At 42.4% G+C, this 15479-nt stretch overlaps 1 protein-coding gene across 1 annotated transcript in view; it reads left to right on the top strand.

The window, feature by feature from the left end:
* LOC119926622 (serine/Arginine-related protein 53-like) overlaps window positions 1–15479 on the top strand; it is a 260440-nt gene that overhangs the window by 197341 nt on the left and 47620 nt on the right. The window contains exon 6 of the mRNA XM_038744779.1: window positions 4103–4139. Coding sequence (XP_038600707.1) covers window positions 4103–4139 — 37 coding nt within the window. The remainder of the gene's footprint in view (window positions 1–4102; window positions 4140–15479) is intronic.

Below are 15479 nucleotides of genomic sequence, written 5' to 3'. Positions count from 1 at the left end.
AGGTCTTTATGACGCCTAGGCCCATGCTCTAGCCACTAGGCCAATCTGCTGCTTTTGCTGCTCTGCAGGACAGATACTGTGCCCAATCCGATTTCCTTGTATCCACCCCACAATTATTGTAATAATATTATAATAATACCACAATTATTATTATTGCAGCCCAACCTGTTCACTTTTCTCCTACTCAGTGTACCCCAGTCTCATTTATGTCACCACCAATCCCTTTCCCACCCTCGGACTGGAAACCCCCTTATATCCAACAAATCCCACCTTCAAAGCCCTACTAAAATCACACCTCCTCTAGAAGGTCTTCCCTAACTCCTCGTTGCCCCTATTTTGATCTGTATGCATTTTGATCTGTACACTTCCGAACCACTTGCTATTCACCCCAGCCCCACAACACATGTCCATCCATCTTCCCCATCTTTATTTAAACATTTGTCTCCCTGTCTGTTCATTCATTCATTCAATCGTATGTATTGAGCGCTTACTGTGTGCACAGCACTGTACTAAGCACTTGGGAAGTACAAGTTGGCAACGCATAGAGACGGTTCCGACCCAACAACGGGCTCACAGTCTAGAAGGGGGAGACAGACAACAAAACAAAACATGTGGACAGGTGTCAAGTCATCAGTCATCCTTCCTCTCCCCCTCGTCCCCCTCTCCATCCCCCCCATCTTACCTCCTTCCCTTCCCCACAGCACCTGTATATATGTATATATGTTTGTACGTATTTATTACTCTATTTATTTTACTTGTACATATCTATTCTATTTATTTTATTTTGTTAATATGTTTGATTTTGTTCTCTGTCTCCCCCTTCTAGACTGTGAGCCCACTGTTGGGTAGGGACTGTCTCTATATGTTGCCAACTTGTACTTCCCAAGCGCTTAGTACAGTGCTCTGCACACAGTAAGTGCTCAATAAATACGATTGGTTGATTGATTGATCAGAATAAATAGAAGTAAAGCTAGATGCACATGAATAACAAAATAAATAGAATAGTAAATATGTACAAGCAAAATAGAGTAATAAATCTGTACAAACATATATACAAGTGCTGTGGGGAGGGAAAGGAGGTAGGGCGGGGGGATGGGGAGGAGGAGAGGAAAAAGGGGGCTCAGTCTGGGAAGGCCTCCTGGAGGAGGTGAGCTCTCAGTAGGGCTTTGAAGGGAGGAAGTGAGTATATTCATTCAGTCGTATTTATTGAGCACCTACTGTGTGCAGAGTGCCGGACTCATTCTGGACAGGGATCGTGTCTACCGACTTTATTGTAGTGTATGCTCCCAAGTATCTACCGCAGTGCTTGGCACACAGTGAGTACTCAGCAAATGTCATTAGTTGATCGATTGATTTTGTATCATGGTGTGCGTTTTCCCAAAGAATTGATGCAGTGAATTAAGCTTTATTCCAAACTACCACCATCAGCACCACATTACCTGAGCCACCTCTCCATCACCTTTCCTTCCCAGACTATGCCCATTTTCTTCAGCTCCCCCTCCCTTCTGCGTCACCTCGACTCGCTCCCCTTTGCTCTTCACCCCCTCTCCCCGCCCACAGCACCTATGTATATATATATAGAATTCTATTTATATTGATGTCTCTTTACTTGTTTTGATGTCTGTCTCCCCTCCTCTAGACTGTAAACCCGTTGAGGGCAGGGATTGTCTCTCTTTATTACTGTATTGTACTTTCCAAGCACTTAGTACAGTGTTCTGCACCCACTAAGCTCTCAGTAAATATGAATGAAGGAGCGAGCCCTTCCACCATTTTCTCCTTCCCGATCTTGTAGCTCCAGCTGCCGGGAGCGAGGGCTAAGGTGGATGGGCATCTTTTCTTGGGCCTCCATATGCCTGCTGTGCCATGAAAACACACACACACACACGCACACGCAACCCCCCCTACCCCCCCAACACCTCATTCCTTGGGAAGCAGCGTGGCTCAGTGGAAAGAGCCCAGGCTTTGGAGTCAGAGGCCGCGGGTTCAAATCCCGGCTCCGCCACTTGTCAGCTGGGTGACTTCGGGCAAGTCACTTCATTTCTCTGGGCCTCAGTTCCCTCATCTGTAAAATGGGGATGAAGACTGTGAGCCCCTCGTGGGACAACCTGATTACCTTGTATCTACCCCAGCGCTTAGAACAGTGCTTTGCGCATAGTAAGCGCTTAACAAATACCAACATTATTATTATTCCTTCCTAGTCCATCCTCGTTCCCATTCACAGTCCTACAACATTGGCTAGAGTGAGGAAGAGGAGCTGCAAGGATAGGAAGGATATATGGTGGGCTGCAAGGAGGCAGCATCGGTCAGGACTAATATTTGTTAAGCCCTTACTATGTTAATAAGCCCTTATTATTATTATTATTATTATTATTATTATTCTGGGATGGAAACACTGTGGGATAGTTTTAACCAAGTATGCCTGTAATTTCTAAGCGATCACTCCTGTAGTTTGGGGAAATAGCAGAGGAATCAAGTTGTAGTCTGTATTATTGGTGAAGTTGGCGAATTGTTGGTCCTTCTCTAGTTTAGCCATCTGTAGATTAAAATGACTTAGTTTTCCTTGCCTCGGTTTAGTATATTACTTTTTCTTATCCACAACATATTATTTTGTTTTATATCGTGGGGTGAAATCTAGTGAAATGCTTAGAAAGATGCTACAGAAGGCAGGTGTTTTATAAAGATTTTTTACCCCCAAGGAATCACAGTAGCTTCGCTTTTTCTGCTTTGGGCGTGATAGTGGCGAAATGCGTGTTGGGAAAAGTTTGTAAAATCTAGAAACACAGTGGTTTCAGTAACTGCAGTAGTAGTCATAGTAGTAGCAGCAGTGGCGTCTTTTGCAAACCTAGTGCTAGCCTGTAAATCAATCAATCAATCAATCAGTCAATCAATCGTATTTATTGAGTGCTTACTGTGTGCAGAGCACTATACTAAGCGCTTGAGAAGTACAAGTTGGCAACATATAGAGACAGTCCCTACCCAACAGTGGGCTCACAGTCTAAAAGGGGGAGACAGAAAACCAAACCAAACATACTAACAAAATAAAATAATAAAATAAATAGAATAGATATGCACAAGTAAAATAAATAAATAAATAAATAGAGTAATAAATATGTACAAACATATATACATATATACACACACATGTATACATATATATGTAAACTTGTTGTGGACAGAGAATGTGTCCATTGTTGTATTGTACTCTCCCAAGCGCTTAGTACAGTGCTCTGTGCACAGTAAGCACTCAATACGATTGAATGAATGATCTAACAATGCATTGTATTAAGTGCCTGGAGAAGTGCAGTATAAGCTCGTTCAATAATAATAATAATAATAATAATAATAATGGCATTTATTAAGTGCTTACTATGTGCAAAGCACTGTTCTAAGCACTGGGGAGGTTGCAAGGTGATCAGGTTGTCCCACGGGGGGCTCACCATCGTAATCCCCATTGTACAGATGAGGTAAATGAGGCGCAAAGAAGTGAAGTGAAGTCACACAGCTGACAGTTGGCAGAGCTGGGATTTGAACCCACAACCTTTGACTCCGAAGCCCGGGCTCTTTCCACTGAGCCACGTTGCTTCTCTCCTATTCCCTGCCCCAAAGAAGCTTCCAATTTAACGTGGGAAGGTAGACGTAGGATTATTTATAGGTAGTAGAATCAGAATAAATTATTGAGTGTACAGTTGGATATACATAGGTACACCAAGTGCTAAAGATGGGTATAAATAAAGATGTTAAGCGGCTGATGGGCTGATAGGACCTCAGGGTGTTGGGAATTCATCGGGGAAGGTTTGTTCCACTATAATAGTTCTCTCATTCCATTTTGTATCCAAACTCAAGGCATGGCTTCTGCCGATTTTTGCTTTAAAGTGTGCTTTGTTTCATGTTATCACCGTAATTTCAATTTTAGAGCAAGTTCTGCTTGGAAGGTATTCACAAAATATAAGACTGAGCCCGCATTAAAAAATGAATAAAGATGAAATAGAAGCAGAAGGAAAAGTATCTGAGAAATTGCATTCTCCTGACTTTTTTTAAGCCAAACAAATCATTGTAGACAGGGGTTTAGGAACTATTTAGAACTTTTGTTCTTCTCTTACAGGGACTCGGGAAACATCAAAGCAGGATTAGAACATCTGGTAAGTTCTAATTTTCTCTTCAGCATTTGCATCATCTTTGATATCTGCATTCCAAATGAACACTTTTGAATGAGCTTTGAATACCTTGAATTGAGAAAGTCAACCATTTCCCAGAGGGTCAGCTAACTGTTATTATGTGACGGCGCTTACATTTTTCATTTATCTTACCGTTTCATGGGAATTTTAATTTTTTCAAATTACTTTTTTTTTGATGTAGAGATGAAATAAAGTGGGCAACAATCCTTGGATTGATGATTGCCTTAGTTATAAGCAAAAAATATTTGGAGTTGGGTTTTTGGCATGTCTTGATCTGAAAAATAACAAACTGTTTATAAAAATACAATCAAGTGTTGCATGCATAAATATGGTACATTTCAGTAATTTGGAGTCTTTGAGTGAAGTGCACAGCTTTGTTTCTCTTATTGCCTTTGCTCTATGAATAATGTATCTATTTAAACTCCATTCATTTCTGAAATACAAAATAATAATTGAGATGCAAAATAATTTAGGTTTAAGTAAACATACACAAACCACAAATGAAACCGAGGCAGAGTTAATAGTAAAATCTGTCTGTAGATCAAATCTGAGGAAAAATATGGTATCGTCCTGAGTCCTAAATTCACCGAGCTAAGTGCATTGAATCCTTCGTTAGAACATTAAGCAGTTCATCTAAACTGATCGTTATAAAGTCACGGTCTGGTTTCTGGTCAAATCCAAATGTTGAATAATTGATGTTGTAGATTCTTTTGTAAATAAGTTCTGTTTTGAAATGCAAGACTTCTCTTGTATATCACACTATACCCCTTTTAACTAGGAAGTACTGATGTTTACTTCCCACAAAATCATGTAATATTGAATCGGAGGTTTCTAGGAGTGAAAAACACGCTGAACATTTAAAGAGAATTTTTTTTTAAGGGAATGTAATAATTTGGGTGAAGGAAGTCTTGCAAAATTGAAACACTGCAGAATCCATATTTGGAAAAAAGAAATTCTTTAAGATTGAAGTAGACGGCTATGGTTGTAGTTATAACACATTTTTATCAGAATGTGTAAACTCTATCATGTCTACAGATTAGGCAAGGACTATTTTACTTAGTTCTTATACGGTGCTAACCGTATTTAGTAATGTGAATAATCATCTTCATAACCCAGAAAGGGAGTGCTTACTAATTAACTCCTGTAAATCTTCTGTGGAAAACTTCAGTGTAGCAGATTCTGCTACACTGCTCTAAAACACCGAGAGCTCCTTAAAAGTTTTATCAAACAGAAACTCCTTACCATCAGCTTTAAAGCATTCAATCACCTCGCCTCCTTCTACCTCACCTCACCTACGTACCTCCTACCCAGCCCACCCACTCTGCTCCTCTAATGCCCGCTTTCTCACTGTAGCTCCATCTCGTCGATCTTGCCGCTTATTAAATTACAGCGGAGGAAATGGCAAGACTGCCACGATTGAGGTGGAGTGCGAAGTTCGGCACTAGAGGAGTGAAGTGCATGGGTTGGGTGATTGCAAGTTAAGGTAGCAAGCGTCCGAGCCGATTTAATGTTTTAAAGCCAGAGGTAATGGTCCTTAGGACATCACTTCAGTGCTAGGAAACAAACTTCTTTCCAGGACTTAATTGTTTGGGATTCCATCTTGCCACTTAATGTTATGCAGAGTCAGTCGGTGAAAGTTCTTTGTATTGATGTCTGTCTCCCCGAGCCCTTCCCCAGACTATAAGCTCATTGCGGGCAGGGAATGTGTCTGCTTCCCAAGTGATCTGCCCCCAGTAAGCACTAAATAAATACAACTGAATGATGAATGAATGAATGAATGGGTCAAGGAGTTGGATATCGGCTCCGTGGGGAGTTCACATCTCTCACCAGTAAAGAAAGTTGTCGACCTGTAGTTTCATTTGGAGCCCAATACTATCCCCGGAAGCTCACTAGGTAAGGTTAGGGTCAGAGACTGATTTTCTTGGCCCAACTTGGGTTCTTGATGGCAGTAGATGACACACTACTCTTTTGTATCAGTTTGAGTCTAAAAAGTCCATAAAATAAATGGTGAATTTCAAAAAAAATGACACGATTCAATTTTAAAATTATGAAGGCACCTGTCTAATCTGGGCCCCATTTTTCCTTCTTACAGCCTCCTTATTCTTTATAAATTTAGTGGACCATTTATTAATCCATCAATCGATGGTATTTATTCAGTGCTCAGTATCTGCAGAGCACTGTACTAAGTGCTTATTTAGGGTCACCATGGGTAAGTCACATAACTTCTCTGAACCCTAGTTTCTTCATCTGTTCAAAGGGGTAAATATATCTGCTCCCCCTATCTCTTGGACCGGGAGACATGAGTGGGATGTGTCTAATCTGATTATCCTGAATCTACCACAGAATTTAGCTCAATGCTACATCACACAGGAGGCACTTAATAAAAGCCGTTATTATAAAGGGAGTGCAATGAATGTTTAATGAAGCATTGATTTGGGGACTGGAGTTTTCTTTGCGAAATGAATTCAGATTGAAAGAGAACACAGTCCAAAAGAGTGAAACCTGACTGGAGAGACGTACAGAAGGCAGTTAAAGTTGAATTTAAGGTAAAGTGTGTGTACTCTCCTTTCTAATGAAGGTAGCAGAAAATTTAAGCTTAATGCAGCTAATAGAGATTGTAGATGAAAAGTCACCATACCAAAATGCAAGGTACCAGGCCAGTAATTTCAGTGGCCAGTCCTGCTTTATGAAGACTACTATTTTTGTCTATCCCTCTGTGGAATTATCTGGACTCTTAATCCTCACCAATAGTCATTGGCCAGGGATTGATGTTTTATAAAAATTCTTCACCTCCCACCTAAAGACCTGACTCTAAAGTTTTCCTTCTAGCAGCAGTAGTATTGATGGTATTTATGCGTACCCACTGGATCAGTAATCATTTTCAGTACAATATGGTACTTGAAAAGTACTTACTATTTACCAAGCACTTTTTAAAGCCGAGGGAGATACAAGTTAAACAGGTTGAACCCCTAATCCCACATGGGGCTCACAGTCTAAGTAAGAGGGAGTAGGATTTAATCCCCATATTTCAGATGACGTCAATAGCCTGAAGTAATCACTTGGGAAAAAGCTTCAGAAGCAAAAGCTGGGTTCTTTGTCCACAAGAAGCCAATACTTTTAACAGAGGAAATGGTATAAAATTATTTATACGTAGACTAATCAGGATTAATAATTGAATGTACGCTTGAATATACTTTTATATACAAGTGCCGAGGATGGGTATAAATAACTACATCAATTCTAGATGTGGCCGTTGGGTCTAATCAATAATCCACCAATAAAAATCAGTCAATACTATTTATTGAGTGCTTATTTAATGAGTGTCTACTGTGTTGCAGAGCACTTTGGAGAATAGAGTAGAATGAGTAGCCATTATCTCTGCCCTCCAAAGATACCTATAGTTTAGCAAGTGTAGTTTAGCACGTGAGCAGACACTCAAGTGTATTACAGATAGGACAAAAATAATGGAGTGTATAAATGGGTATATAAGTACTAGAGAAGCAGTACTAGAGAAGCAGCGTGGCTCAGTGGAAAGAGCCTGGGCTTTGGAGTCAGAGGTCATGGGTTCAAATTCTGGCTCTTCCACTTGTCACCTGTGTGACTTTGGGCAAGTCACTTTACTTCTCTGGGCCTCAGTTCCCTCATCTGGAAAATGGGGATTAAGACTGTGAGCTCCCCGTGGGACAACCTCATCACCTTGTAACTTCCCCAGTGCTTTGCACATAGTAAACACTTAATAAATGCTATCATTGTTATTATTATTTTATTACTATGGGATGAGCGATTGCAAGTACTTACGTGCTTAGGTGGTACAAGGGCACTGACGTAGAATTTGGGGATATACCAGTCATTTAATCAATCAATTGATTGTGCTTATTGAGCACTTACTATGGACAGAGCACTGTACTCAGTGCTCGAGAGAGTAATAATAATAATAATGATGGCATCTATTAAGCGCTTACTATGTGCAAAGCACTGTTCTAAGCGCTGAACATTCATTCATTCATTCAATTGTATTTATTGAGTGCTTACTGTGTGCAGAGCACTGTACTAAGCGCTTGGGAAGTACAAGTTGGCAACATATAATAATAATAATAATGGCATTTATTAAGTGCTTACTATGTGCAAAGCACCATTCTAAGCGCTGGAGTAGATACAAGGTGATCAGTTTGTCCCACGTGAGGCTCACAGTCTTAATCCCCGTTTTCCAGTTGAGGTAACTGAGGCACAGAGAAGCTAAGTGACGTGCCCAAAGTCACACAGCTGACAATTGGCAGACCCGGGATTTGAACCCATGACCTCTGACTCCAAAGCCCGGGCTCTTTCCACTGAGCCAGGCCCCTACCCAACAGTGGGCTTACAGTCTAGAAGACTGTTCTAAGCGCTGAGTACAGTATAACAGAGTTGATAGACATGTTTCCTGCCCACAGTGAGTTTATAGCCTAGAGAGGGAGACAGGCATTAATATAAATAAATGGATTATGCTAATGCCTATTTCTCCCCTCAAGACTGTGATCTGGGGTGACAAGACTAGAGATTTATCCGGGAATGCCTCATTCATTCATTGGGCAAGTCTCTTAACTTCTCTGTGCCTCAGTTACCTCATCTGTTACATCAGTCAATCAATGTCGTATTTATTGAGTGCTTACTGTGTGCAGAGCACTGTACTAAGCGCTTGGGAAGTACAAGTTGGCAACATAAGTTAAATGGGGATTAACATCTGATAAATGGGGCTCATCTGTGATTACCTTGTATCTACCCCAGTGCTTAGAACTGTACTTGGCACATAGTAAGCGCTTAACAAATAATGTAACTATATTATTCATTCATTCAATCAATGTGGCTTAGTGGAAAGAGCACGGGCTTGGGAGTCAGAGGTCATGGGTTCTAATCCCGGTTCTGCCACCTGTCTGCTGTGTGACCTTGGGCAAGCCACTTAACTTCTCTGGGCCACAGTGACCTCATCTGTAAAATGGGGATTAAGACTGTGAGCCCCACGTGGGACAACCTGATTACCTCGTATCTCCCCCAGAGCTTAGAACAGTGCTTGGCACATAGTGAGCACTTAACAAATACTGTTATTATTATTATTCTATTGTATTTTTTAAGCATTTCCTGAGTGCAAAGCACTGTACTAAGCACCATATAAGGTAAGTTTACCTTAAGAGTACTATATAAGGGAAGTTTACAAGAAGGGAAAGAGTTGGCTGAGTGCTTTTAAAGCTAATGATCAGGAGTTTTTGCTTGAGATGGAGAGAAATGGGGAACCATTGGAAGCCTTTGAGAAGAGGGTTGAGGTGTGCAGAATGATGTTTGAGGAAAATGATCCAGACAGCATTGTCAAGTTTGGACCGGAAAAGGGAGACAGTGATGCAGTTGTCAACCTAGTGGTTAGAGCATGGGCCTGGAAGTTTCTCCAAGGCTGTCCATCCCCTCGCCCCCTCCTACCTCACCTCCCTTCCCTCCTTCTCCAGCCCAGCCCGCACCCTCCGCTCCTCTGCCGCTAACCTCCTCACTGTACCTCGTTCTCGCCTGTCCCACCATCAACCCCCAGCCCACGTCCTTCCCCTGGCCCGGAATGCCCTCCCTCCACACATCCGCCAATCTAGCTCTCTTCCTTCCTTCAAAGCCCTACTGAGAGCTCACCTCCTCCAGGAGGCCTTCCCACACTGAGCCTCTTTTTTCCTCTCCTCCTCCCCATCCCCTCTGCCCTACCTCCTTCCCCTCCCCACAGCACTTGTATATATATATTTGTACAGATTTATTACTCTGTTTTACTTGTACATATTTACTATTCTATTTATTTGGTTAATGATGTGTATATAGCTTTAATTCTATTTGTTCTGACAACTTTGACACCTGTCTACATGTTTTGTTGTGTTTTCTGTCTCCCCTAGAACAGAAAACCCTAGAACCCAACAGACTGTGAGCCCGTTGTTGGGTAGGGACCATCTCTATATGTTGCCAACTTGTACTTCCCAAGCACTTAGTACAGTGCTCTGCACACAGTAAGCACTCAATAAATACGATTGAATGAATGACTGGAAGTCAGAAGGGCTTAGATCCCAGCTCCGCCACCTGTCTGCTGTGTGACCTTGGGGAAGTTACTTCACTTCTCTGTGCCTCAGTTACGTCATCTGTAAAATGGGGATTGAAACTGGGAGCCCCATGTAGGACACGGACTGCGTCCAATCCTATTGGCTTGTCCCTACCCCAGTGCTTAATACAGTGCCCAGAACATAGTAAGCACATAACAAGTGCCACTTTTAAAAAAGGCGGGATATTGCAAGAATATGTCCTTGAGGTACTGGAAAGACCTGCAGAGAAGCAGCGTGGCTCAGTGGAAAGAGCATGGACTTTGGAGTCAGAGGTCATGGGTTCAAATCCTGGCTCTGCCACTTGTCAGCTGTGTGACTGGGCAAGTCACTTAACTTCTCTGGGCCTCAGTTACCTCATCTGTAAAATGGGGATGAAGACTGTGAGCCCCCTGTGGGACAACCTGATCACCTTGTATCCCCCCGGCGCTTAGAACAGTGCCTTGCACATAGTAAGCGCTTAATAAATGCCATTTAAAAAAAATGAGCTAGTGAAGGCTATTCCCACTTCGATTTTGAGCCCCACATGGGACAGGGACTGTGTCCAATCTGATTATATTGTAACCAGCTCAGCAGTTAGAAGAGTAACTGAGGCTCAGGGAGGTGAAGCGACTTGCCCAAGGTCACACAGAAAACAGGTGGCAGAGCTGGGATTAGAACCCAGGTCCTGGTAATTCCCAGGCCCATGCTCTATCCAGTAGGCCACGCCGCTTCTCCATGTCTGCCCAGGGTGGGGACGATGAACCTTCCCTGGGGCCTGCTCTCCCAGGCACACAACGCCAGACCTCTCACCTCAAGAGAGTTGGGGGGAATTCCTCTCCAACACCAGGTCCCTGCTCCTACTTCCTTCCCAATCCTTCCCTCCGATTCACTCAGCTACATATCCTACCTCAAAGGTATTTATTAAATGTATCTCAGAGGGTGCAATACAGAGCGAGTCTCTCTTCTCAAGAGTGTGGGTGCTAGTTGGTCCTCCCCTCCCCACAGCACCTTTGTATATATTTGTACAGATTTATTACTCCATTCATTTTACTTGTACATATTTACTATTTATTTTGTTAATGATGTGCATATAGCTTTAATTCTGTTTGTTCCGAAGGTTTTGACACCTGTCTCCATGTTTTGTTTTGTTGTCCGTCTCCCCCCTCTAGACTGTGAGCCTGTTGTTGGGTCTCTATATGTTGCCGACTTGTACTTCCCAAGCGCTTAATACAGTGCTCTGCACACAGTAAGCGCTCAATAGATACGGTTGAATGAATGAATGGTGTTGGGCACATAGTAGTACTTATTAATAATAGTAATGATAATAATGATAATGGCTTGGTGGAAGAGGTGGGGCTATAGGAGGGCTTTGAAATGGGAAGAGCTGTGATCTGTTGCATTTGGGAGGAAATGGAGTTCCAAGAAGGGCAGGCAGTGTGAGCGCAAACAGCCGCATGGCTCAGTGGAAAAAGCATGGGCTTTGGAGTCAGAGGTTGTGGGTTCAAATCCCGGCTCTGCCAATTGCCAGTGGTGTGACTTTGGGCAAGTCACTTAACTTCTCTGGCCCTCAGTTACCTCATCTGTAAAATGGGGATTAAGACTGTGAGCCCCCCATGGGACAACCTGATCACCTTGTAACCTCCCCAGCGCTTAGAACAGTGCTTTGTACACAGTAAGCGTTTAATAAATGCCATTATTATTATTATTATTATTAAACAGCATGAACCAAGAGGGTAGACATGAGACAGGTGAGTTGGCTGAGCTCGGGAAAAATCTGGCGGCCTGATATGCAGGATGGGAAGAGTTCCTGGAAAGCCTTAAAGTAACGTTAAAGAATCCCGAGGTCAGAGAGTGCTTAGTGAACAGCTGGACCCTATCTTTCTCTTAGAAAGATAAAAACTGTTCATCTTTTTGAGACAGTAAATTTTCTGACCATTTGAATTTATCATCCTTGTGAGCTGAAAGCATTAATTCATCTCCTCAGAGAGAAAGTGAATGCCCTGTTTAGTGGTAAGATTAAGCATGTAATGTTACAGTATATTTTTGAGTCCATGAATCCATAATCATTTTCTGCTCCCCTCAGCCAAATCTGTACTCCGTAGTAACAAGAGAAACTTAAAAGCAACACGTTTGTGGCCGGAGGAAATTCAAGATGGAAAATGGTCATTTTTATTCAGAAATCATTTGCTAAAGAACTTATTTACTCAGCAACTTAATGAAAACATAAACATGTCAGTATCCAATTTTAATCAGTCCTGAAACTGATTTTTTTCTTTTTGCAAATACTCAGAACCAGTGTTGCCTTGAGACAGGAGAGTGAACTGAATGATGTAAATCCTGCTGAATGCAAAGGGGTGAACTTATGTTTACACTTGCACAGAATTTACTTTCTATTAATAATTGAATGGCCAAGAACTGTGGAGCCATGCCACCCCACAGGTCCCATTTATACTTCACATATTGTATAACGTTTCAGAGTGATGACCTGCTTGTCCTTGTGGTCAAGCAACACAGCCTGACCATTTTAAGTGTTGAAAAGCAACCTGTCATTAATAGCTTGTTTCGCCCATCAGTGGTTTAAGAATACAGTTGCTGCTTGCCAGAAATGTAGACAGCCCCATTGTTCTTACATGCTAATCAATAACCACCAACAGGTGCTGATAAAAGCTCTTCCCAGCTGGCTTCCAAACCTTTGTGCATAGTTTGGCAGATGAAACTACCGTGGTAACTAAGTCAATAATAATAATAATAATAGTATTTGTTAAGCGCTTACTTTGTGCCAAGCACTGGGGAAGATACAGGGTTATCAGTTTGTCCCAGGCGGGGCTCACAGTCTTAATCCCCAGTTTAAATAATAATAATAATAATAATGTTGGCATTTGTTAAGCGCTTACTATGTACAAAGCACTGTTCTAAGCGCTTGGGGGGATACAAAGTGATCAGGTTGCCCCACGTGGGGCTCACAGTCTTAATCCCCGTTTTACAGATGAGGTAACTGAGGCTCAGAGAAGTTAAGTGACTTGCCCAAGGTCACACAGCAGACATGTGGCAGAGCCGGGATTCGAACCCATGACCTCTGACTCCAAAGCCCGGGCTCTTTCCACGGAGCCACACTGCTTCTCAAGAAGTTAAGTGACTTACCCAAAGCCACACAGCCGACGAGTGGCAGAGCAGGGATTAGAACCCATGACTTCTGACTCCCAAACCTGGGCTCATTCCATTAAGCCATGTTATGTCTATTTAATTATTAAGATCAATTTTTTGAACAGTGTTTGGAGAGATTCATTAAAAAAACTGAGGAAAATACCAACACCTTGAGAATTCCAGGTAAGACTAGGAACACCATTTACCCCACCTTGGCTTTTCTTGTCTTCTTGGATAGAAGATGAGTCATTTTCATTCATTCATTCATTCAATCGTATTTATTGAGCGCTTACTGTGTGCAGAGCACTGTACTAAGCGCTTGGGAAGTGCAAGTTGGCAACATATAGAGACGGTCCCTACCCAACAGTGGGCTCACAGTCTAGAAGGAGGAGACGGAGAACAAAACAAAACATATTAACAAAATAAAATCAATAGAATAAATATGTGCAAATAAATAAATAAATAGAGTAATAAATACGTACAAACATATATACATATATACAGGTATATATGAAGCATCAAGACTGTTTTCTGACCTATACTCCAGTTGTGGCCATATTGGGGCAGAGTCCTTGCTGATCAGTAATTTAATAATCTTCCAGGCTCCATTGTTCGTAGGTGAGACTATAAAGCATGAGTTCACGATAAGCTGAACAACCATGTATATGATGCAGGGTATCCCAAGCACTTGAAATAATAGTAATTATAGTATTTGTTAAGAACTTACTATGTGCCAAGCACTGTTCTAAGCGCTGGAGTAGATACAAGGTAATCAGGTTGTCCCACGTGGGGCTCACAGTCTTAATCCCCATTTTCCAGATGAGGGAACTGAGGCACAGAGGGGTTAAGTGACTTGCCCAAGGTCACACAGCAGACAAGTGGCGGAGCCGGGATTAGAACCCAGGTTCTCCACCTCGGTTCACTGACTGATTTCACTCAGCAGAAGCATAATGAAGAGAGCCCGGGCTGTGGAGTCAGAGGTCATGGGTTCAAATCCCAGCTCCGCCAATTGTCAGCTGAGTGACTTTGGGCAAGTCACTTCACTTCTCTGGGCCTCAGTGACCTCATCTGTAAAATGGGGATTAAGACAGTGAGCTCCCCCGTGGGACAACCTGATCACTTTGTAACCTCCCCAGCGCTTAGAACAGTTATTTGCACATAGTAAGTGCTTAATAAATGTCATCATTATTATTATTAAGTGGTGGAGCTGGGATTAGAACTCACATCCCCTGAATCCCAAGCCCGTGCTCTTGCCACTAGGCCATGCTGAATGTAGAACATTTCTACCTCCTTTTACTTTCTCTGTAAATTTGTGTTTATTTATCTCTCTTCCCCCCTCCCACCCAGTGTCTTTTCTCCTACCTATTTAGAATGTGAGCCCCTTGCGATACAGGGACTGTGTCTGACCTGATTACCCTTTATCGACCTCAGTGCTTAGGACAGTGCTAAGCACTTAACAAATACCATTTCTTTTTTTTTTTAAAAAAAAGGAGGGCCTCCTGGAGGAAATGTGATTTGAAAAGGGCTTTGGAGGCGAGGGTAGTAGTCTCCAGCGCTTAGAACAGTGCTTTGTACATAGTAAGCTCTTAATAAATGCCATCATTATTATTACCACCTGCTCCCAGTTGAGCTTGGTGTGCAGAGGAATGAGTAGCCATTGGAGCTTTTTGTTTAGGGAGGAGAAAGTGTGCATAAAGACTTTTCGAAAAATCGCCCTGGCAGCGGTGGGGAAGTATGGACCGAGAAGGGAGAGATTGGGACCAAGTGCCTGGACCGCCATAGTGGCCCTTGAAGTGGAGAGTGGGTGGATGATAGAAATGTTCTGGAGGAAGAACAGGATCTTGGGGATTGAAATAGAGGAAGGAGACAAGGATAATGCCAAAGAGAAGGGCTTAAAAAACAGAGAGGATTGTGTGTTGACTTGTGATCATTCATTCAGTCAGTCATGCTTATTGAGCGCTTACTGTGTGCAGGGCACTGTACTAAGCACTCGGGAAAGTATAATATAACAATAAAGAGAGAGAATCCCTGCCCACAACGAGCTCCAGTCCTCACTGTGCCTCGTTCTCGCCTGTCCTGCCGT

This window comes from Tachyglossus aculeatus, chromosome 1 (genome assembly GCF_015852505.1).
Source record: "Tachyglossus aculeatus isolate mTacAcu1 chromosome 1, mTacAcu1.pri, whole genome shotgun sequence".
Taxonomy (NCBI): Eukaryota; Metazoa; Chordata; class Mammalia; order Monotremata; family Tachyglossidae; genus Tachyglossus; species Tachyglossus aculeatus.
This window is presented reverse-complemented; position numbering and strand designations above follow the sequence as displayed.